This window comes from Oncorhynchus masou, chromosome 1 (genome assembly GCF_036934945.1).
Source record: "Oncorhynchus masou masou isolate Uvic2021 chromosome 1, UVic_Omas_1.1, whole genome shotgun sequence".
NCBI lineage: Eukaryota > Metazoa > Chordata > Actinopteri > Salmoniformes > Salmonidae > Oncorhynchus > Oncorhynchus masou.
This window is the reverse complement of record NC_088212.1, coordinates 13,034,201-13,058,724: the sequence shown is the minus strand read 5'-3', so window position 1 is coordinate 13,058,724 and position 24,524 is coordinate 13,034,201. Positions and strand designations below refer to the sequence as shown.

The window sequence follows — 24,524 nt, the reverse complement described above, 5'->3', positions numbered from 1 at the left end:
CTCTCCAGTACACTAGCCGCCTTGTGTTCTACTCCTCGCTAAACCTATCCATCACACGGATTGGCTGGTGTCTCTGTAGCTCAAAATAATTGACAGACTTGAATGCATTTAGAGGAAATCTAGTGGTGGATTCTACATATTGCGTCATTATCCCACGTGGAAAGACAATCCCTATTGGTCCGTGTACATTTTCGGGGGCAGTTCCTTTTCTGGTTAGCTGGGGGAGTGTGAAACCGCGTGAGAAAGTTGCCATTGGGGTAAAGCGAGGCTTGACGCTACATTGTTGCGCTGATAGTGGGAGTTATTATCAAAACTAACAACATTTTCCCCTTACGAAACCTTTCTTTAGACTGGAAAATACTTCAATCTTACGTTTCATCGAGTACAGGTTATTATTCGGATAACGAATAGTAATTTATGTTGAGCATTCACCACAAGCTACCACGGCAAGTCAAGTTACAATTAACTTATGTGGATTTGTTCTAGTAGCCTACGCTTCTTCCCTGAGCGCGTTGTGGTCTTGGCCCCGTTGACTACAACTGGAGTTTCGGCTATTTCTGCGTGGACAGGATCACACAGCCTACAACAGAGGAAGACCACTCTTGTTTTTTTCCTCTGGATGACGGTATCCCTTGTTTTTACGGTTGATACATGGTCGTATGCTGGAGTAAAGAAATAGTATTCTTCCGCGCATCAGTCGCCGGGGCACCGCTGTTGAGGAGTTGACTGGAGATCTAGGAGGACAAACGGTCGGACGTTCTGTGTCATTTTACGGCCAGTCTCGGAAGGACCTAGGATGCATTTATCGTAAGGTGGAGCATCCCCACACCGGTCCCTATTTTGATACCAGACGTTTTTTAGGAAGAGGACGTCTGCGGAGGTAGAACGATGTTCCCCCAGGGTCGACACCCGGTAAGGTTGGCCAGTGAAACGCATCCCCCATCCGCAGGTTCTCTGCACTCATTTGTCATGTCGAACCATTCTGTATACCGGCGATGGCGGGTCGGTCCCGGATGTCGGGCGAAGCCCCTTTGTTTGTCTTTGGCTTAGAGGCTGTCAGCCTGTAACAGTTCTGTAATGAGTTTAACATGATGCACTCTCAGTAATTGGGGCTAGGCGCACATCGCACTTGGCAGCGCACATCGCACTTGGATGCTGTATTGCTGTTTGTAATTCACTGCTAATTAGCCTACATCTATGATGCAGAACCAAACGGTCAGGTATTGAGTGATGTGGCTTTTTATTTTATTTTGATAGACGCCCCACCAGGCCCCGGGCCAACCTTTCAAATTCACCATTCCAGAGTCACTGGACCGCATCAAAGAGGAGTTCCAGTTCCTCCAAGCCCAGTACCACAGGTGAGTGGCTGTTCACACACAACCCACCCACCCATATACACTCCGAGGCCAGTGTCACACTTTTTGTGCTCAGACTGTGGTAGGTCTAAGCCATGTTGATGTGCTTAAGCCAGAGGGTAGAGTCGAGGTCAGATTTTCATAAATCACCTCTTATTTCCCCATGTGTGCAACTGTGCATGTTGCCATATGTGGGACTGGGGAGGGGGAGAGGAGTGCGATGAAGTGCCCTGCATGTTAACAGTAGCAGGCAGAGGGCAAGACTGCTGCTATCATAGCCATATGACCTAGAATGTCGTAATGGCCTATGCAGCAGGTAAACAAATATTGGTCCTGCATGATTCCAAGAGGTTTTCCAGACCATGCCACTCTGCCCTATAGACCACATTAGATATGTTTATCTGAACTACATTTGGAATGTATTCTGGGTATGTGTTCAGGTTTGGTGGTGGTGGCTATGCGGCGTCCTGTTTTATTTTGATAGTGTCTCTGTCCTCGGCAGTTTGAAACTGGAGTGTGAGAAGCTGGCCAGTGAGAAGACAGAGATGCAGAGGCACTATGTTATGGTGAGTCCAATCAGCACACACATTCTAGATGTTAACGCACTATCACTGTCTGGATTGATACCATTGCCACATTGCAAGCATACTGTCAATGTTAATTTTTTTGCTTACACACACAAGCAGGCCTACGCACACACATTGATTTCCACTACATTAGCTCTATATATATCTACATTCTGAGGTTGTTTTGTCCTTTTTGCATTTTAGTTGTTTAGCAGATACCGTTATCCAAAGTGACTTACATTTAGTGCATTAATCTTAAGATAGCTTGGTGAGACAACCACATATCAGTCATAGCAAGTACATTTTCCCTCAAAGTAGCTATCAGCTGGGTCAGTACTAGTAGGAAAAGAGAAGTGGTGTTAGGGTGGGGAGACTGACTGAGATGCCTTACGATACTCTTTGAAAAGGTAAAGCTGTTAACTAGCCCTCTCTTTAAGATAGAGGAAAGGGAAGTAAACTGTCAGCCTAATGATTACAACTCTGTCATCCACAGTACTATGAAATGTCTTATGGGCTGAACATTGAAATGCATAAACAGGTAAGCCTTGCTCACACTCGCTCTTACTATTTCCTATAGTGTGTGTGTGTTCACGCAGAAAATGGGCTTTTAGCCTGCCAGGATAGTTGTGTGTGTGTGTGTGTGTGTGTGAGGGTTTATCAGTGATGGATGGTGCTCTGTTTCTCTCTCAAGTTAGACCTGGTGGTACGAGCTCAGAGGCAGGATGAATTACTCTGTTGATTGATTGGTACTGTCTGGGGGAGTAGCCTGTTTTATTGCATTGAAGAGGCTGGGCTGGGGAGGGCATAGGAATCAATCACAGAGTCCTTTATCGAGAAAATGCAGAGGAGCACTCTTCCTCAATACACACACAGGCTTGCCCCACAGGAACAGAGCACTCTGGCTCACAGCATTTACCAGTAATTACCACAGAAATCGATTGGTCAGGACAGAGGAAATTGGAGGTGGAATAGCCTGGGTGGTTTGCTGAGGAAGGATTATGTGTGGTCTCGCTCTGTGTTGCTCGCTGTCCCTGTCTCTCGCTGTCTCTCTCTCTCGTTGTCTCGCTGTCTCTCTCTCTCTCTCTCTCTCGCTGTCTGTCTGTCTCTCTCGCTGTCTGTCTGTCTCTCTCGCTGTCTGTCTGTCTCTGTCTCTCTCTTGTTGTCTGTCTCTGTCTCTCTCTTGCTGTCTGTCTCTCGGTGTCTGATAGTAATGCATGCCTCCTATTGTGGGGAAGATGTCATTTCTGCTCATTGTCTCAGTAGAGGGTGGTATTGTGAGTGCTGTATCCCTGCCCCTGCCACACTGTAGCCAGTTGCTCTGGCCACACCAGCCCCAGGCCTGCCTCCCCTCTGTCTGCACCGCTGCCTGATTGAATGAAGTTGGAGGAGAGTGGAGTGCAGACCCATTCTCCTGCTGCTCATATTAGGGTATTGGGGCTGAATTCCAAACCTATCCTTAACCCCTACACCTACCCACTTTATGTAGACCAAGCTCTATCTTGCCCTCTGATAGGCTAGAGGGAAGTTTAGCCTATCCAGCCCTCAGGTGTAGTATAGATCCAGAAGTGCCTTTGGGTTCAGGGTAGATCTGGAATTCAACATGTCCTCCTAGTCCATGTAGGGCTCTCTCTCTCTCTGCCACCTGGCAGGCCCCCTGACCTATGGCCTGTAGGCCCTCGTCACTGATATACTAGCTGATGACTCAACAACTTGCCATGATTTCGATGTGCGATTCGTTGTCACCTACCACCATAGTTGAACACACTGGTTATTGTTCTGAATCAGAGCGGAAGTCTGCTCCATGACCAAAGGCCATCCTTTCGTTGTAAGCCCTTGGCATGTGTGAACCTCCGCTGTCTGTCTCCTGGGGTTGGGTTGGGTAAGAAATGGGTGAGGTGAGGGACTTTTATTGGCCTATTGATTTTTCTGGCACCTCTGACCCACTTGGGCCTTAGGCTCTGGGTCGCGCAATGATTCCCTTAACCATTCCTTAATGAATCCCTGTTAATGCTCTCCTGTGGGTTTAGTGCCCAAAGTGTCTTGGAACTCAGCCTATTCCCGGCCTGCAGCACCTATCTGCCGGCTAAGAATACCCCTCAGAGATGGTGCTTCGCTTCTGGGAAAGCACAGTGGGAGAAGCAGGTCTTTTCTTGGCTTACAGGTATATTCCAGGAGCTAGGCAGGTGTATTCTAGGCCAGCTGCTGTGGTTCTAGGAGCTAGGCAGGTGTATTCTAGGCCAGCTGCTGTGGTTCTAGGAGCTAGGCAGGTGTATTCTAGGCCAGCTGCTGTGGTTCTAGGAGCCAGGCAGGTGTATTCTAGGCCAGCTGCTGTGGTTCTAGGAGCTAGGCAGGTGTATTCTAGGCCAGCTGCTGTGGTTCTAGGAGCCAGGCAGGTGTATTCTAGGCCAGCTGCTGTGGTTCTAGGAGCTAGGCAGGTGTATTCTAGGCCAGCTGCTGTGGTTCTAGGAGCTAGGCAGGTGTATTCTAGGCCAGCTGCTGTGGTTCTAGGAGCCAGGCAGGTGTATTCTAGGCCAGCTGCTGTGGTTCTAGGAGCCAGGCAGGTGTATTCTAGGCCAGCTGCTGTGGTTCTACGAGCTCAGCAGCAGACAGAAGCAGGCGCGCGAATGGGAAACCGGTGAGGCTGGCTCTTTCTAGGGCGTGTCACAAAGGCTGGGCTGCTAGAAGATTGGCTGGAGGATCTCTTCTGATAATGTAGCCAGCATCTGATATCACAGAGATCTGTATGTATCAAGCGTCTGATCTAGGTCAGCACTCCTGCTCTGAGAAGCTCAATACATACGGCCCATGGGCCCTGACTCCATTTCTCACTCGCTTTTCAAAAGAAAATGGGATGTGTGTGTGTGTGTGTGTGTGTGTGTCTGTCTGTCTGCGAGTGTGTGTTTGTGTGTGTGTGTAATGTCCTATTACTGCGTTCGAAGGCTCCTCTAATTCCCCCTGTACCCTGACCTGCCTCAGATCAATTTGATTGGACGATATGTAATTTGAGCTGCATCATCTGATTTGCAGCCTTCGTGGGGGTATAGGGTATCCAGCCAATCGCAGTCACCTCCGGGGGCCGGATGCCCAGCCATGGATATGAGTGGGACAAAATTAAATTAGGAGTGATGAGATTATCTTAAAGCACCGATGGGAATAGGAGCAAGGCAGAGGGTGAAACTTAATCTAAGGATGACATGATAGCAAGGCAGGAGCCTCGGTATGATTCATTGCTGTGTGTGTGTATGGTGCATGTGTTTTCTGAGAACTGTGGCAGGCAGCAAGCTGTTAACTAGCCCTCTCTCCAGTGAATTGTGTATGGAGTCACTCATACCCATATTGACTGTTTAAATTTTTTAAATTATCCTTTAGTTAACTTGGTAGGTCTCATTGAGATAAAGACCTGGACCAATACAACATTGATCCTATATCTTGACAGATGGCGGCAGTTGGTCCTGAAAGCAGTTAGACATGTCTGGCTATCCTTCAGGACATCTCTAGCATCACATGCACACTAGGGTTTACCGATATTTGGTCAGACCTCTTCTACCCTATGCTACTCCTAATATACGATATCCGAAATAATCGTTTTGCAATGTTAATGACTAGATCATTCAAATGTTTTTTATTTTATTTCCTGATTATAATAGTGACATTCTCATTACTATGATCTCGCCACCATTTCCTGATTGATAAAATTTCAGTTTGGGACAAAACAAGCAAGTATAGTGTAAAGAATCATCATCTAATCCGCTGTGAGAGAAGATTTCAATCACCAAAAATATTGTATTTTCAGCTGTTTGAAGCTGGTGTACAAAACCGAAAGTAAAAGACGCAAAAACAAAACTTAAGAACAGGTAGCACAGAAATAGTGCATATAGAACAAATCTACTGCTTCTTAGACTTGCTTTCAATGAGAATGACACATCTATAACTCACATTTCTATATGAATTTGGTTGGGTCGCCCAAAAAGTTACATATTGCAGCTTTAAATAATCTTAGTATGACTATAAAATAAGACAGTTAATTCATTTAAACTTTTATTTTCAACATATTAATATAGCCTAACTGATAAAACTGCACAGTTTTGGTATTTGTAATGTTCAAATTGTCTTAACCCTCACAATACATTTTCAATGTCTAATATCACAATATTTAATCATATATAGGATATCGGGTGCAGTTGACCTGGGGTGTATTCACTAGGAACCAATGGGGAGGGATATACCTGAATTAATCCATTAAGAAACTCTCGATTTCAAAATTGTTTTGCTACGCTGTGCACTGATGAATAAACCCCAGCTGGAGTTGACCTGCACATGGCTGTGTGAATACAAGGGGGAATGTTTTCATGTCCGAAGGCCCCTAGGCACTGCTGGATGCATCTTCTAAGCTGTGATGGTCACTACACTATCCATACTGATCCATCCTCTCTCTACTCCATCCAACAGACAGAGATTGCCAAGAGGCTCAACACCATCTGTGCACAAGTCATCCCCTTCCTCTCACAGGAGGTAAGTGTGTGTGCATATATGTTGTCAGTACATTTTTGTGTAGTAGGCCCAGGATATTACGTGTGTAACGCTGTGTGTGCCCATGCAGCACCAGCAGCAGGTGGTCCAGGCGGTAGAGAGAGCCAAGCAGGTCACCATGGCTGAACTCAACGCCATCATTGGGGTACGGGGACTTCCCGGCCTACCATCCACTGTAAATACACTCTACTGCAACTTCCTGTGTGTGTACTGTGAGAGTGTGTGTATGTGTGACATGCTATTAGTGAAATGTTGACATGTCTGTGACAGTTCTTTACCGGGATATGCTGCTGCTGTGTTTGGTAACCATAACAACATGCATATTTTTATTTTTTATTTTATTTAACCTTTATTTAACTAGGCAAGTCAGTTAAGAACAAATTCTTATTTCCAATGACGGCCTACACCGGCAAAACCCGGACGACGCTGGGCCAATTGTGCCCCGCCCTATGGGACCCGGAATCCAGGTTGTGATACAGCCTGTATTCGAACCAGGGTGTCTGTAGTGACACCTCTTGCACTGAGATGCTTTGCCTTAGACCAATGCGCCACTGGGAGTGGTAACCATAACAACATGCGTAGCTGCTGCTGTGTTTGGTAACCATAACAACATGCGTAGCTGCTGCTGTGTTTGGTAACCATAACAACATGCGTAGCTGCTGCTGTGTTTGGTAACCATAACAACATGCGTAGCTGCTGTGTGTTGGCTGTTTGGATTTTCTCAACGGTTCTGTGAGGCTTTGGAAGAGGTGGTGGGGGAGGTGGGTTTGATGGCTGTGGCGGGGGTGGCGGTTGCCATTTGAGTCTTAATTGCAGGATTCCAGTGTGTATAAAGTGGGTTTGAGAGTCTGGTCCCCCCCACCAAGCTGTCAGTCACCGTGTTTGTGTGTGTTAAATGAGTGTAATGAAGCATGGACACCCTCACCCCTCCCTCCACGGCTCACCCTAACACCCCCTGACACACAGGCTCCCCCTGCCTCCACCAATACTTCCCCTCCATTTACTCTCACCAGTGGGGGGGGGGAGGTGTGTGAGCGAGCGCTCCTTGCCATGCTGTTTTGGCACATGGAACAAGGGCCCGGTGGTATGTGTGTGTTTGGCGGGCAAGCCCAGGGATTAGCGCTGTGAAAGAGTAGGTATGGGGTTAGAGTGCTGTGGCGTCTCTCTCCTGTGGTTCTGAGGAGGAGGAGGAGGGGGGGAGGGGTGTGGCTTAGTCAATTAGAGATAAAGAGAAGGGTTGACCTTCACCACCGCCCCTCCCCCACTCTCCCGCCGAGACCCCCCCTCCCCCTCCCCCCATGGCAAATCTCCGAGGTTTGATTCCTGCGGCTACTGTCTGAAGACGCAATAATGATGTTTTGGAACACAAAGGCATTTCACGCTCAGACGAGCGCCTGATTTGGTGTGAAAGAGACCGAGACCTGACAGCTAAACGCCCCCAATCCACCAGAGCCCTCCTCCCCACCCACCCTCCCTCCCTGGCCCGCAGGCAGCAGCTGGGGCTCTCCAACCCCCTCCTCCCTTCCTCTTCAAGCTCTGGGCTGTGATCCCAGCTGTCAGTATTGTTCTCTCTCTGTGTGTGTGTGTGTGTGTGTGTGTGTGTGTGTGTGTGTGTGTGTGTGTGTGTGTGTGTGTGTGTGTGTGTGTGTGTGTGTGTGTGTATGTAGAAATATAGTGTGTGTTGAAGGGAGAGGATTATGGCTCTGCCATTATTTGTAAGAAGGCCACATCGTAGGATGCTGCTCTGGATGAAACACAGAAGGGTCATGAATTCCTCTAGGTTTTCACATTGATCACTCTGCTCCATCAGTGTGTTAATGGCTTGTTCTATTGATTGACACACTTTCAAGTGGATTGGGGAGTATTGATTGATTATAAATTAGTAATTGATTTCCTCTCTCCTATAGCAGCAGCACCTGTCCCACGCGCACAGCTCCCATGTCCCCCTCACACCCCACCCCGCGGGGCTCCACCCGGCCCATTTGGGGGGAGGGGCCAGTCTGCTCGCCCTGTCCAGTGCCCTGGTGGTGCCGCCACCCCACCTGGCCAGCAAAGAGGACAGGAAACACCCAGTGGAGGCCGAGCACCTGAGAGGTGAGACCCACCCGGCCTTGTTGCTGGGCCTGCATCTGAGGAGGAGTCTGTCTGGCTCGCCCACGTAGCCAGACAGAGGGAGGAGAACGGACTGGACTGTGTTATCATTGGGTTTGTTAATAATAAATATACTGAAAACAACAAGTGCACGGCTCTGGATTCTAATTTTATTTTTCTCTCTTTCTTTTTGTGTGTTTTCCATGCCTCCCTCGTGTGCGCCCTGGTGTCCTCGACACCTTGATGCTGTGTGTCATCGTTGCTATGGGAACAGAGAGAGAGCCAGGCACAGTAAGTACTTCCTGTTACCTATGGCTGCAGCCTTGGCAAGCCCAAGTTAAATACCTGAAATGAAGCGTCATACCCCTCCTAGATATGAGAGTCAACTAGTCCTGAAATAAAGCGTCATACCCCTCCTAGATGATATATGAGAGTCAACTAGTCCTGAAATAAAGTCAACAAGTCCTGAAAAACATCATACCCCTCCTAGATGATATATGAGAGTCAACTAGTCCTGAAATAAACATCATACCCCTCCTAGATGATATATGAGTCAACTAGTCCTCCTAGATGATATATGAGAGTCAACTAGTCCTGAAATAAACATCATACCCCTCCTAGATCAACTAGTCCTGAAATAAACATCATACCCCTCCTAGATGATATATGAGAGTCAACTAGTCCTGAAATAAACATCATACCCCTCCTAGATGATATATGAGAGGAGTCAACTAGTCCTGAAATAAAAACATCATAAACCATACCCTCCTAGATGATATATGAGAGTCAACTAGTCCTGAAATAAACATCATACCCCTCCTAGATGATATATGAGAGTCAACTAGTCCTGAAATAAACATCATACCCCTCCTAGATGATATATGAGGGAGTCAACTAGTCCTGAAATAAAGCATCATACCCCTCCTAGATGATATATGAGAGTCAACTAGTCCTGAAATAAACATCATACCCCTCCTAGATGATATATGAGAGTCAACTAGTCCTGAAATAAAGTCAACTAGTCATACCCCCCTCCTAGATGATATATGAGGGAGTCAACTAGTCCTGAAATAAACATCACTAGTCCTGAAATGAAGCATCATACCCCTCCTAGATGATATATGAGAGTCAACTAGTCCTGAAATAAACATCATACCCCTCCTAGATGATATATGAGGGAGTCAACTAGTCCTGAAATGAAGCATCATACCCCTCCTAGATGATATATGAGAGTCAACTAGTCCTGAATATAAAGTCAACTCAAATAAAGCATCATACCCCTCCTAGATGATATATGAGGGAGTCAACTAGTCCTGAAATAAACATCATACCCCTCCTAGATGATATATGAGAGTCAACTAGTCCTGAAATAAAGCATCATACCCCTCCTAGATGATATATGAGAGTCAACTAGTCCTGAAATAAACATCATACCCCTCCTAGATGATATATGAGAGTCAACTAGTCCTGAAATAAACATCATACCCCTCCTAGATGATATATGAGAGTCAACTAGTCCTGAAATAAAGCATCATACCCCTCCTAGATGATATATGAGAGTCAACTAGTCCTGAAATAAAGCGTCATACCCCTCCTAGATGATATATGAGAGTCAACTAGTCCTGAAATAAAGCGTCATACCCCTCCTAGATGATATATGAGAGTCAACTAGTCCTGAAATAAAGCATCATACCCCTCCTAGATGATATATGAGAGTCAACTAGTCCTGAAATAAAGCATCATACCCCTCCTAGATGATATATGAGAGTCAACTAGTCCTGAAATAAAGCGTCATACCCCTCCTAGATGATATATGAGGGAGTCAACTAGTCCTGAAATAAACATCATACCCCTCCTAGATGATATATGAGAGTCAACTAGTCCTGAAATAAACATCATACCCCTCCTAGATATGAGAGTCAACTAGTCCTGAAATAAAGCATCATACCCCTCCTAGATGATATATGAGGGAGTCAACTAGTCCTGAAATAAACATCATACCCCTCCTAGATGATATATGAGAGTCAACTAGTCCTGAAATAAAGCATCATACCCCTCCTAGATGATATATGAGAGTCAACTAGTCAACTAGTCCTGAAATAAAGCATCATACCCCTCCTAGATGATATATGAGGGAGTCAACTAGTCCTGAAATAAACATCATACCCCTCCTAGATGATATATGAGAGTCAACTAGTCCTGAAATAAAGCGTCATACCCCTCCTAGATGATATATGAGGGAGTCAACTAGTCCTGAAATAAAGCATCATACCCCTCCTAGATGATATATGAGAGGAGAGAGTCAACTAGTCCCTGGTTGCTAGGGGACCTGATGCTACTCTGCACCACAAAGTACAAGCCATCTAGTTTCCCCCTTAGCACTTTTGATGTTAACCCCTGCTAATCATTCCTTAAGCCCACTCACTATCTTTCACTCACACAGACACAGCTCTGTGCCACCCACCATACTTGCTTTGATTCACCTCCCTTTCTCCCATTCTCATGTCAAACTGGCCTTCATTTAGAAATGCATCCATGGCCTTTAAGTATGTGTGTTTTCTGAGGTTAACATCATGGCAGGGTGGGAGGGGGCTGGGGTGTTGGGCTGCCTGCCGTTACTGGATTTGCCTGGATCTGCCCTGGACTGTTTGGCGCTCTCTCCAAATGAGGGCATAAGCAGAGCCCTCATACACGCACATACACAGACGTGCGCACGTACGCGCACACACACAATGACAGGAGCTCTCGCCCTCCACTGCCCGGCATTGTTGTGTGCATTAAACACCTCAGTGAGCAGATTGCCCCCCCCCCCCCCCCCCCCACACACACACACACACTCTGCTGATCCTGCGCTTAAAGGGCCTCATTGTGTTTAATACGGCTGCCGGTCGGGGGGGGCTAGAGCGTCATGACCTGAGAGACAGTGGGGAAATTGCTTGTGTTTTGTGGGTCAGCGCTCTGCTTTCTAAAGCCTTTAAATAATGTTCCCCTGGGAGGGAGACTTTGAAGGAACCTTTGGCTGGGGGCTAAGAGGGAGAGGCAGGGGGAGGAAGAGGGGAGGAGGCCCCTTGCCCTGCCTGTCTATTGGGTCTCTCTCTCTCTCTCTGTGTGTGTGTGTGTGTGTGTGTGTGTGTGTGTGCTCTGCTGCTCCTGGATGCACATTTCATTGACAGCGTCAGGCCTAAATGGACTCCAACATGATGGGCTAATCCACACACAATGGAATCTGTTAGCCAGGGGAGGAGGGGAGGGGTTGTGGAAGTGAATCTCACACACACACACACACACACTGCCCTTTAGCTACAGCAGTAATAGCTGGACAGGGCCAGGAGAGGGAGCACTGATAAAGCGTCAGAACTCCTCTAATCAGCGTCTTCTCTGCCATGTGTCAGCCCACCACCCCCTCCTTGACGTGAGGGTTTTGACTGAAGACTGACAGACAGCCACACCTGTCCCTGGCCTGGAGGGTGTAGCTGCTGTAGTGCAGGGCTCTGTGACACCCTCCTGTTGGTTTTCACTCCAACCCGGTTCCTGGAGAGGGACCCTCCTGTTGGTTTTCACTCCAACCCGGTTCCTGGAGAGAGACCCTCCTGTTGGTTTTCACTCCAACCCGGTTCCTGGAGAGAGACCCTCCTGTTGGTTTTCACTCCAACCCGGTTCCTGGAGAGAGACCCTCCTGTTGGTTTTCACTCCAACCCGGTTCCTGGAGAGAGACCCTCCTGTTGGTTTTCACTCCATTTTCCAGAGAGACCCTCCTGTTGGTTTTCCAACCCGGTTCCTGAGAGACCCTCCTGGAGGAGAGAGACCCTCCTGAAAGAGAGACCAACAGAGACAAAAAAAACAACCTACAGGACGGTCTCTCCATCCAGGAACCGGGTTGGAGTGAAAGCCAACAGGATGGTCTCTCTCCAGGAACCGGGTTGGAGAACCTTGATGCTGATTTCCCCAGGAATGTTAGGTTAGCATTGGGATGAAGGGCAGCTGATCTGTACCTAGGGCAGTGGCCTGTAGAATGTCATGTCTCATCCCTTCCTCCTCCTCCTCCTGTCTTTGGCAGAGTAATACCCTGCTGGTTGCTGACAGTTTGCGTAACTCAGACAAGCGGCGCAACGGACCAGAATTTGCCAACGACGCCAAGAAGAGAAAAGTGGAGGACAAGGACTCCAGTCATTATGTAAGCAGCAGCTGTGCGGGTGATACGTGTCAAATCAAATTGTCACGTGCCGAATACAAAATGCTTACATACAAGCCCTTAACCAACAATGCAGTTCAAGAAGAGTTGAGAAAATATTTACCAAATAACCTAAAGTAAAAAATACTAAAAAGTAACACAATAAAATAATGTGTGTGTGTGTGTGTGTGTGCGGTGACTGAGACCCTGTTTGTCCCCACAGGATAGTGATGGAGAGAAGAGTGATGACAACCTGGTGGTGGATGTCTCCAATGAGGTAACGTGTGTTTCTTTCTGACATGTACATGCCTGTCTGAATGTTCTCTTAGGCCTCGCTAGATGGCTCAAAGATAGATGGATGTCATATGGGCCCTGGTCAAAAGTAGTGCACTATATAGGGATTAGGGTGTCAGCCTGGTCTAAAGTAGTGCACTATATAGGACATGGGGTGCTCTTTAGGACGCATAATATTATTCCACATGGGGGGGAAGTGGGGCACTGAGTGAGTCACTGTGTGAATGAACCCCCCCCCTCCAGGACCCTGCCTCCCCACATGGTACGCGCCTACCATCCCCCAGGGAGAACGGGCTGGACAAGACACGCCTCCTGAAGAAGGACCCCTCCTGTAGCCCTGCCTCCACAGCCTCATCTGCAAGCTCCTCCTCCCTCAAGTCCAAAGAGATGGGAATGGTGGGTGTAGCCAAAGCCCTCAATACACCTAACCCAATTCTGTCTAAACAAGACTTAAACTCTGGATCACAGAAACACACAACTGACCTTCAGCAGAATATCTCAGCTCTGTCTTTCTCTCGTTATCTGTCTCTCTGTCATGTGATATCTGGGTAATGAATGCCTCTGTTTCCATGGCAGCGTGATAAGCCGGGTACGCCTGGACTGAAGTCGAGCACACCTACTCCCAGAGGAGACTCCACCCCCGGGCCCAGCGCCACTCCCAGTCTCCGGCCAAGCCTTGTCAAGCCCCCCTCCATGGAGCTACCTCACCCACCTAGTAAGATGATAAAAAGTCACACCTTTTGAATTGACCTCGTGCCATTTCCAAGCCTTCCTAACAGCCTACAAGGCGGCAGGTAGCCTAGCATTAAGAGGGTTGGGCCAGTAACTGTAAGGTCACTTGGGGTTTCGAATCCCCAAGTCTGTGCACTTGAGCAAAGCACTTAACCCTAGTTGTCGCTCTGGAGAAGAACGTCTGCTAAATTAATAAAATGGTGCATGGATATTACAGGCCACCTACTATTATACGTTGATTTTTGTTAGGGATTCTACACTCAAACTCTTTTGGTATTTATATCATTAGTCCTTTAATACAATCCCCAAAAACTGCATTTCAGCAGTCAAGTTTTGAAGAGAGCTCTTTCAGTACAGAGCGCAAAAAAGTTGATGTGTTTTGGCATCATATGAATACGACTGAATACAGTTCCATTAACCCATCTGACAACAGCTCTTGTGTACCCCTTAGCTGCTGGTCTGCGGACCCCGCTGGCGGTGCCTGGGTCATACCCCGGGCCTTTCGGAATGCTGCCCCACGCCACCATGAACGGGGAGCTGGCGGGCGCCGCCTACGCCGGCCTCCACAACATGTCCCCCCAGATGAGTGCTGCGGCTGCTGCCGCCGTGGCCGCATACGGACGCTCCCCTATGGTGGGTGTGTGCTTGTGTGTTCGCTTATTCATTCCATCCCAGTCCCATAATATGTGCTCATTGCATGTCTAAACGGCTAAGTGTCTGTGTTTATGTAGGACCCAAATACGCTGTCAACTGACCTCATTTCTCTCTCTGTGTTCTCCCTCAGGTGGGCTTTGACCCTCATCCTCACATGAGAGTGCCTGGAATGCCCCCTAGCTTATCAGGCATCCCTGGAGGCAAACCGTGAGTGTGTGTGTACGGAGACAATGACCACTGTCCCAATACTTTTGGTGCTCACTGTATCTCAAATGTATTCCATGCCTCAAGTCCACCTTCCCTCTTCCTCCTCCAACTCATCCTCCTCTCAGGGCCTACTCTTTCCACGTTAGCGCCGATGGACAGATGCAGCCGGTGCCCTTCCCTCCGGACGCCCTAGTGGGCCCGGGTATCCCACGCCATGCTCGCCAGATCAACACTCTGAGCCACGGCGAGGTGGTGTGTGCCGTCACCATCAGTAATCCCACGCGCCACGTCTACACGGGCGGCAAGGGCTGCGTCAAGGTCTGGGACATCAGTCACCCTGGCAACAAGAGTCCCGTGTCCCAACTGGACTGCCTGGTGAGTGCTTCACAAATATACACGCTCTTATCCAAAATCACCCAGATGACGCATGTATTGAGTAGTGTCATGCTTATTTACAGAGAGATCTTTAATTCCTACCACTTTATTTCATAGTTTGTGTATTAGAGACCAAAAATAAGTGTGTGTGTGTGTGTGTCAGAACCGAGACAACTACATCCGCTCTTGCCGGCTGCTCCCCGACGGCCGGACGCTCATCGTGGGGGGCGAGGCTAGCACGCTCTCAATCTGGGACCTGGCCACGCCCACCCCACGCATCAAGGCGGAGCTGACCTCCTCTGCCCCCGCCTGCTACGCCCTGGCCATCTCCCCCGACTCAAAGGTTTGCTTCTCCTGCTGCAGCGACGGGAACATCGCCGTCTGGGACCTGCACAACCAGACCCTGGTTAGGTAAGGAACACTGGGAGGAGAATACATTGCCAGTTGGTAATAGGTAGAACTGAATAGCCTTTACTAACCACAGGTCCAGCATCAGCTAATGTATTATCCCCTTACTGTGGTAGGTAAGATTGGGGTAGGGTGATCTGTTCCTAGATGTGTGGTTAAGGGCAACTTCTTTCTTTGAGTGAATACACATGAATGTTTGTACAGGGTAACTGCGAAAATAAAGGGAACACCAACATAAAGTCTCTTAATAGGGTGTCCAAGGTAGAGGTTGACACGAGTGAAAATTCAGTCTTGTACTGTCCTCATTCCATAATAGTCCTATAACCACGAAACTTTCCGGTCCCATCCCATGCTAATTTTTACATTCATAACTTCCTCCCTTAGCTGTTCGCCTGTCTGTCCCCTGCTCTGCATGTGAGTAGCTGTAGCAACTGCTCCGTTTGGCTGCTGCTCATGAGACTGTAGCCTGTCCTACACACACAAAGGATGACAGACACGTCAGTCAGTTGAACTCATGGATATGGACATGTGCAATTGCTCAGCAAAGACAACTCGATCAAATTTAGCTAAAACATTGCACTTTCCTTTTAACGGCTCTGTTAGTGATGGGTCCTTGGCTGCAACAAGATGTTGTAATTCCTCTCTTGAAGGTTTTGTCATTCAGATTTTTTTTATTTTTTAAACCTTTATTTAACTTGGCAAGTCAGTTAATAACAAATTCTTATTTACAATGATTCCCTAAGAACACTGGGTTAACTGCCTTGTTCAGGGTCAGAACAACAGATTTTTACCTTGTTAGCTTGGGGATTTAATCTTGCTACCTTTCGGTTACTAGTCCAACACTCTAACCGCTAGGCCACCTGCCGACTTTCGTTGACATCTGAGGTAAAATAGTAGTCACTGTTTACACCAGTCTCAACGTCAACAGTGAAGAGGCGACTCCGGGATGCTGGCCTTCTAGGCAGAGTTCCTCTTTCCAGTGTCGGTCTTCTTTTGCCCATCTTAATATTTGATTTATATTGGTCAGTCTGAGATATGTATTTTTCTTTGCAACTCTGCCTAGAAAGCCAGCATCCTGGAGTCGCCTCTTCACTGTTGACGTTGAGACTGGTGTTTTGCTGGTACTATTTAATGAAGCTGCCAGTTGAGGACTTGTGAGGCATCTGTTTCTCAAGCTAGACACTCTAATGTACTTGTCCTCTTGCTCAGTCGTGCAACGGGGCCTCCCACTCCTCTTTCTATTCTGGTTAGAGCCAGTTGGCGCTGTTCTGTGAAGGGAGTAGTACACAGCGTTGTACGAAATCTTCAGTTTCTTGGCAATTTCTTTCATGGAATAGCCTTCATTTCTCAGAACAAGAATAGACTGATGAATTTCAAAAGAAAGTGCTTTGTTTCTGGCCATTTTGAGCCTGTAATCGAACCCACAAATACTGATGCTCCAGAGATACTCAACTAGTTTAAAGAAGGCCAGTTTTATTGCTTCTTAAATCACCACAAAGGTTTTCAGCTGTGCTAACATAATTGCAAAAGGGTTTTCTAATGATCAATTAACCTTTTTTGAAATGATAAACTTGGATTAGCTAACACAACGTGCCATTGGAACACAGGAGTGATGGTTGCTGATAATGGGCCTCTGTATGCCTATGTACAGTGCCTTGCGAAAATATTCGGCCCCCTTGAACTTTGCGACCTTTTGCCACATTTCAGGCTTCAAACATAAAGATATAAAACTGTATTTTTTTGTGAAGAATCAACAACAAGTGGGACACAATCATGAAGTGGAACGACATTTATTGGATATTTCAAACTTTTTTAACAAATCAAAAACTGAAAAATTGGGCGTGCAAAATTATTCAGCCCCTTTAAGTTAATACTTTGTAGCGCCACCTTTTGCTGCGATTACAGCTGTAAGTCGCTGGGGTATGTCTATCAGTTTTGCACATCGAGAGACTGAAATGTTTTCCCATTCCTCCTTGCAAAACAGCTCGAGCTCAGTGAGGTTGGATGGAGAGCATTTGTGAACAGCAGTTTTCAGTTCTTTCCACAGATTCTCGATTGGATTCAGGTCTGGACTTTGACTTGGCCATTCTAACACCTGGATATGTTTATTTTTGAACCATTCCATTGTAGATTTTGCTTTATGTTTTGGATCATTGTCTTGTTGGAAGACAAATCTCCATCCCAGTCTCAGGTCTTTTGCAGACTCCATCAGGTTTTCTTCCAGAATGGTCCTGTATTTGGCTCCATCCATCTTCCCATCAATTTTAACCATCTTCCCTGTCCCTGCTGAAGAAAAGCAGGCCCAAACCATGATGCTGCCACCACCATGTTTGACAGTGGGGATTGTGTGGTCAGGGTGATGAGCTGTGTTGCTTTTACGCCAAACATAACGTTTTGCATTGTTACTAAACAGTTCAATTTTGGTTTCATCTGACCAGAGCACCTTCTTCCACATGTTTGGTGTGTCTCCCAGGTGGCTTGTGGCAAACTTTAAACAACACTTTTTATGGATATCTTTAAGAAATGGCTTTCTTGCCACTCTTCCATAAAGGCCAGATTTGTTCAATATACGACTGATTGTTGTCGTATGGACAGAGTCTCCCACCTCAGCTGTAGATCTCTGCAGTTCATCCAAAGTGATCATGGGCCTCTTGGCTGCATCTCTCATCAGTCTTCTCCTTGTATGAGCTGAAAGTTTTTAGAGGGACGGCCAGGTCTTGGTAGATTTGCAGTGGTCTGATACTCCTTCCATTTCAATATTATCGCTTGCACAGTGTTCCTTGGGATGTTTAAAGCTTAGGAAATCTTTTTGTATCCAAATCCGGCTTTAAACTTCTTCACAACAGTATCTCGGACCTGCCTGGTGTTTCCTTGTTCTTCATGATGCTCTCTGCGCTTTTAACGGACCTCTGAGACTATCACAGTGCAGGTGCATTTATACGGAGACTTGATTACATGTGGATTGTATTTATCATCATTAGTCATTTAGGTCAACATTGGATCATTCAGAGATCCTCACTGAACTTCTGGAGAGAGTCTGCTGCACTGAAAGTAAAATATAATAAATAATAATATATCCCATTTAGGGCTGAATAATTTTTTTGCATATGGGTGGCCCCAGTGGGAATCCCAATTTTGCCGACTTTTTTTCCGATTTGTTAAAAAGTTTGAAATATCCAATAAATGTCGTTCCACTTCATGATTGTGTCCCACTTGTTGTTGATTCTTCACAAAAAAATACAGTTTTATATCTTTATGTTTGAAGCCTGAAATGTGGCAAAAGGTCGCAAAGTTCAAGGGGGCCGAATATTTTCACAAGGCACTGTAGATATTCTATACTTTTGAACGGTAGTGTGCATTACCCTAGTGTTTCGGTTTCTATACATTACCCTGCATTCCAGACTTTACCCTGGCGTGTCCCATTCCCGACATTACCCTGGCGTGTCCCATTCCCGACATTACCCTGGCGTGTCCCATTCCCGACATTACCCTGGCGTGTCCCATTCCCGACATTACCCTGGCGTGTCCCATTCCCGACATTACCCTGGCGTGTCCCATTCCCGACATTGCCCTGGCGTGTCCCATTCCCGACATTGCCCTGGCGTGTCCCATTCCCGACATTGCCCTGGCGTGTCCCATTCCCGACATTGCCCTGGCGTGTCCCATTCCCGACATTGCCCTGGCGTGTCCTTTATTTTGGCAGTTACTTGTATATGTTCATGTATTACCTCGTGAGTGTACAGTGTAGTTACATGTGTGCTTGAGCTGGTCGTATATCACGTGTGTGTATTTGAGCATGTTCTGATATAATATATATCCTTTATGCTGACGTTTTTATCTAAAGAGACTGAATCATGAATACATATGGGGGTGGGCCCAGCGGGAATTGAACCTACAAACCTTGTTGTTGCAAGCGCTATGCTCTACCAACTGGGTCCCACAGGACCATGTACAGTTAAGTAATAAGGCCCGAGGAGATGTGGTGTATGGCCAATATATCATGGCTAAGGGCTGTTCTTAAGCACGAAGCAACACCCGGACACAGCCCTTACACAGAACCCAAACCGGCTGAGCGCGTGCGCCATCGTGCATAAATTTATTTTGCCCCCCCCCTTTCATAGTATTACCACGACGCTCTGAAAAACAGTTTGTCTTTCAATCACCCACGTGGGTAAACCAGTGAGGAGATGGCACGTGGGTACCTGTTTCTATAAACCAATGAGGAGATGGGAGAAGCAGGACTTGCAGCGTGATCTGCGTCAGAAATAGGAATGACTTCTATTTTAGCTCTTGGCAACGCAGATGCTCCTTGGCGCACGCTAGCAGTGTGGGTGCAATAATTGAATAACATGGATTTCTAAATGTATTTTGCAATGCACGCACACGCGACGTGTCCGGTCTGGTCAGCATGTTAGCCGTGGTATATTGTCCATATATTACAAACCCCCGAGGAGCCTTATTGCTATTTTAAACTGGTTACCAACGTCGTTAGAGCAGTAAAACTAAATGTTTTTTCATACCTGTGGTATACGGTCTGATATACCATGGCTGTCAGCCAATCGGCATTCAGGGTTTGACCCACCCAGTTTATAATATTTGATAACGTGTGTTGTCCAACACAGGCAGTTCCAGGGTCACACAGACGGAGCCAGCTGTATTGACATCTCCAATGATGGGACCAAGCTGTGGACAGGGGGGCTGGACAACACCGTCCGATCCTGGGACCTGAGGGAGGGACGCCAGCTGCAGCAGCACGACTTCACCTCACAGGTACACACAGACAGACACACACACCCGAGAAACACAACTCACAACTTGAAACTGCAGGTTGACGCACACCCTGCACACACATAGGCATCTCACACCACTGGTGATGAAGGATCTCATGCACTTTGGTTGCAGCTCACTGTCACCTTGCAACGGTGTATTCTTTCTTAAGGACCTCCTTGTGTAACAGGAGAACCCAGAATAATGCAGGACTGATCACTTATCACATGCCCAGCACAATTTTTTTATTTTTTATTTTACCTTTATTTAACTAGGCAAGTCAGTTAAGAACAAATTCTTATTTTCAATGCCGGCCTAGGAACAGTGGGTTAACTGCCTGTTCAGGGGCAGAACGACAGATTTGTACCTTGTCATCTCCTTTCGGTTACTAGTCCAACGCTCTAACCACTAGGCTACCCTGCCACCCCCACAATATAGTGCATTAACAGGTTTGGGGTGGAACAGGATGATATTAGCTTGATACCTGAGGAGTGAATTGTAAAGGCGAAAAGACTGGGCTTCTTGTTGTGGCAGCTGGGGCAGTCCTCTATTAATTCACACATTATATACAGGACATTAGCCACAGCTGTGTGCTACCAGAGATGCTATTGAAACAACAAGGCGATACTTTACTTTTAATACTGCAATCAGTGATTACCCACCTAGTTGTTGTTGTTTTACCACTTCATCAGTGACACACACACACTCTGCCCTTCCCTCTCTCCAGATCTTCTCTCTGGGGTACTGTCCGACGGGAGAGTGGCTAGCGGTGGGGATGGAGAGCAGTAATGTAGAGGTGCTCCATGTCACCAAGCCAGACAAGTACCAGCTGCACCTCCACGAGAGCTGTGTGCTCTCACTCCAGTTTGCCTCATGTGGTAAGACCATGTCTCCAGATCTCTGTATGACTGATGTCCTCGAGGTCTGTGTATGACTGTATGACGTCTTGTTAGCTGTGTACAGTAACTTAATGACAGATCCACTTGTGTCTCCCTGTATCCTGTTTTTTTTTTTATATTATTTTTTAAACTAGGCAAGTCAGTTGAGAGCAAATTCTTATTTACAATGACGGCCTAGGACCAGTGGGTTAACTGCCTTGTTCATGGGCAGAACAACAGATTTTTACCTTGTCAGCTCAGGGATTCGATCTAGCAACCTTTCGGTTACTAGTCCAACGCTCTAACCACTAGGCTACCTGCCGGGTAAAATCTTCGCTTTCGATCTGTGGTTTTATTTTCCTTTTGGAACTGTGATGTATTAATCTTCCTGTTTTATACAAGTATTCTGTTGAACTTTTCTTCTCCACATTCTGGTGATATCTGACCTCTGGTGATATCTGACCTCTGGTGATATCTGACCTGATATCTGACCTCGGGTGATATCTGACCTCTGGTGATATCTGACCTCTGGTGATATCTGACCTGATATCTGACCTCGGGTGATATCATCTGACTGTGCCATAGCCTTACATTCTGTTTCCATGTGTCCTCATATACAGTAGCTCTAATCCTGACTTGATGTGATTATAAGCCCTCTACTCTGAGTACTCTGGTATTGGCCCCTACAGTATTAGCTGTCATAGCTTTATGTGATTCCTAAAGCGCGCTCTCTCTCTCTCGCTCTCTCTGCCTCGTTCTCTCTGCCACCAGGTAAATGGTTCGTGAGCACAGGGAAGGATAACCTGCTGAACGCGTGGAGGACACCGTACGGAGCCAGTATATTCCAGGTACACACACACCTGTCTGTTCTCTCCAATCGGCCGACCTACCGATGTTCTTTTGATCTTGTATCAAGGCTGGGTGTTAAGCTTTCACTAATCTTTGCCTCTATTACCCCCCCTTCTACCTCTCTCTCCTCTTTTGTAGTCGAAGGAGTCTTCGTCGGTGCTAAGCTGTGACATCTCAGTCGATGATAAGTACATAGTTACAGGTTCTGGAGATAAGAAGGCCACTGTCTATGAAGTCATCTACTAGACTGCACTAGTGAGTGGATCGGCCACTGACAAACCAAAGTGGCTTTTTACTGTCCTACATCTGACCCTGGGTCAGGGAATCCTAAAGAACATTCTATATACGTGACCTTTCTACTGTCCTACAGCTGACCCTGGGTCAGGATATACTACAAGACACTCTATATTCATTACCATGGGCAGAGCCCCCAGAACAATGACTGATGGAAATGCGGACCGAAACCTCAAATATGCCGAATTAACAGCATTGACGTTTTTATTTTGACAGACGAAGAATGTGAATGGCCTGGTGACCTCTACCATTTGTGACCCCTAACCTCTGACCCTAGCCTGCTTTTCTGCCAGACATGAGCCCCCACACTGACTCTTCACCCTAGTATCGTGTCCCATCCTACATGTCTGCTATCGTGTGATTAGTTCAGTTTTATTCTCTTTGTATTTTTATCAGTTGAGCGTTTGTAAAAAAGTGTATATATTTCTTTTCTTACAGTAAATGCTTTAGAAATAACAAATGTTTGCTATGTCTTTTACATGGAGAATAATCTAACCAGGAAAATACACTAAATGGTCTTAATGCTAGCTAATATAAATCTAAAGAAATTACTAGACAATAAATGTTATTTTTTTTCTTTGAACAAACGTCTTTTCTCTGGCTTCCAAAGTAGTGAACTGTATCGGTAAGGTCATGACCTTCCATCCAACAGGTCCTATATTCAGACTGCATAGTCTAGTTCAGGGGTCTTCAACCTTTTCTTGCCTAGGCACCCCCTCTCAGACAAACCGGCGACCCAGGGACCCCCATCATACATTAGCAAAAACATTTGTATTAAATTTGTCTTATCAGGTGAATGATAATGCCAAGGAGAAGTCATAAAACATTTTTTAAATGAGATTTGGTAAATAGTTATTATTTAGACTTTCCAGCATTATGATTGGAAGAGGAAGTGTGAACTCTTCACAGCCTATTAACTGGAAAGGTAACTGTTAGCACATGTTCGCTAAGAGCAACTGTTTAGCTGGTTAAACAAAGGTTAGCCATACTTAATGTCCAAGCTAAGAAAGCCTACCGACAGCCAGTGGCACTTGCTGCACTGGTAACCTATTATCAGGTGCTTGTTCAAAGCTCTAGTGAGTAATATTTGGCTCCAGTGAGGGCAATTGGCTCCAGTGAGGGCAATTGGCTCCAGTGAGGGCAATTGGCTCCAGTGAGGGCAATTGGCTCCAGTGAGGGCAATTGGCTCCAGTGAGGGCAATTGGCTCAATATTAGAAAGAGGATATTCTCTTCTCTACCATAGATAACGTCATTCAATATTTGTTTATTCTGTTGCTAGTGATATTAATCAACCTTAGTGAGGGGGGGGCAAAATACACTTATACTGAACAAAAATATAAATGCAACAATTTAATTGATTTTACTGTCTTCACTTGAGGAAATCAGTCCATTTAAAATAATTCATAAGGCCCAAATCTATGGATTGTACATGACTGGGCAGGAATGCAGCCATGGTTGGGCCTGAGAGGGTATAGGCCCATCCACTGGGGAGCCAGGCCCACCCAATCAGAATGGGTTTCAACCCACAAAAGGGCTTTATTACACAGAAATACTCATCAGCTGTCCGGGTGGCTGGTCTCAGACGATCCCGCAGGTGAAGAAGCCGGATGTGGAGGTCCTGGGCTGGCGTGGTTACACATAGTCTACGGTTGTGAAGCCGGCTGCAAGTACCTCCAAATTATCTGAAACGATGTTGGCAGTGGCTAATGGTAGAGAAATGAACATTCAATTATCTGGCAACAGCTCTGGTGGACATTCCTGCAGTCAGCATGCCAATTGCACCCTACCTCAACTTGAGGCATCTGTGGCATTTTGTTGTGTGACACAACTGCACATTTTAGTGGCCTTTTATTGTCCCCAGCACAACGTGCACCTGTATAATGATCATGCTGTTTAATCAGTTTCTTGATATGCCACACCTATCAGGTGGATGGATTATCTTGGCAAAGGAGAAATGCTCCCTACCAGGGAGTGAAATAAGCTTTCTGTGGGTATGAAATATTTATTTATTTTAATTTCAGCTCATGAAAGGTCTCATTTATATTTTTGGTCAGTGTACACACACACACACTGAGTGGCCAAAACTTTAGGAACAACTATTTAATATTGACTTGCATCCCCTTTTGCCCTCAGAAAAGCCTCAATTCATCAGGGCATGGATTCTACAAGGTGTTGAAAGCGTTCCACAGGGATGCTGGCCCGTGTTTACTCCAATGCTTCCCACAGTTGTCAAGTTGGCTGGATGTCCTTTGGGTGGTGGACCATTCTTGATACACACGGGAAACTGTTGAGAGAGAGAAAAACCCAGTAGCATTGCAGTTCTGCACACTCAAACCAGTGTGCTGGGCACAT

The 24,524-nt window shown here is 46.5% G+C and overlaps 1 protein-coding gene across 3 annotated transcripts; it reads left to right on the top strand.

Annotated features, from left to right (window-relative positions):
• Positions 1-260: 260 nt before the first annotated feature.
• On the top strand, positions 261-22,758 carry LOC135517986 (transducin-like enhancer protein 1). Of its 3 annotated transcripts, none has more exons than XM_064942896.1 (20): positions 261-912; positions 1,258-1,358; positions 1,858-1,921; positions 2,415-2,459; positions 6,371-6,433; positions 6,522-6,626; positions 8,362-8,545; positions 8,817-8,833; positions 12,600-12,716; positions 12,937-12,990; positions 13,251-13,403; positions 13,584-13,722; positions 14,173-14,372; positions 14,524-14,600; positions 14,726-14,975; positions 15,139-15,386; positions 20,006-20,153; positions 20,878-21,028; positions 21,800-21,876; positions 22,016-22,758. In XM_064942896.1, the coding sequence occupies exons 1-20, from the start codon at positions 889-891 to the stop codon at positions 22,121-22,123; spliced, it is 2,325 nt and encodes a 774-aa protein (XP_064798968.1). In that variant the 5' UTR covers positions 261-888; the 3' UTR covers positions 22,124-22,758. The 3 variants fall into 3 exon arrangements, with proteins under 3 accessions (XP_064798968.1, XP_064799055.1, XP_064798892.1); XM_064942983.1 differs by having other exon boundaries at positions 8,359-8,545; positions 14,191-14,372; XM_064942820.1 differs by having other exon boundaries at positions 8,359-8,545.
• Positions 22,759-24,524: the final 1,766 nt, after the last annotated feature.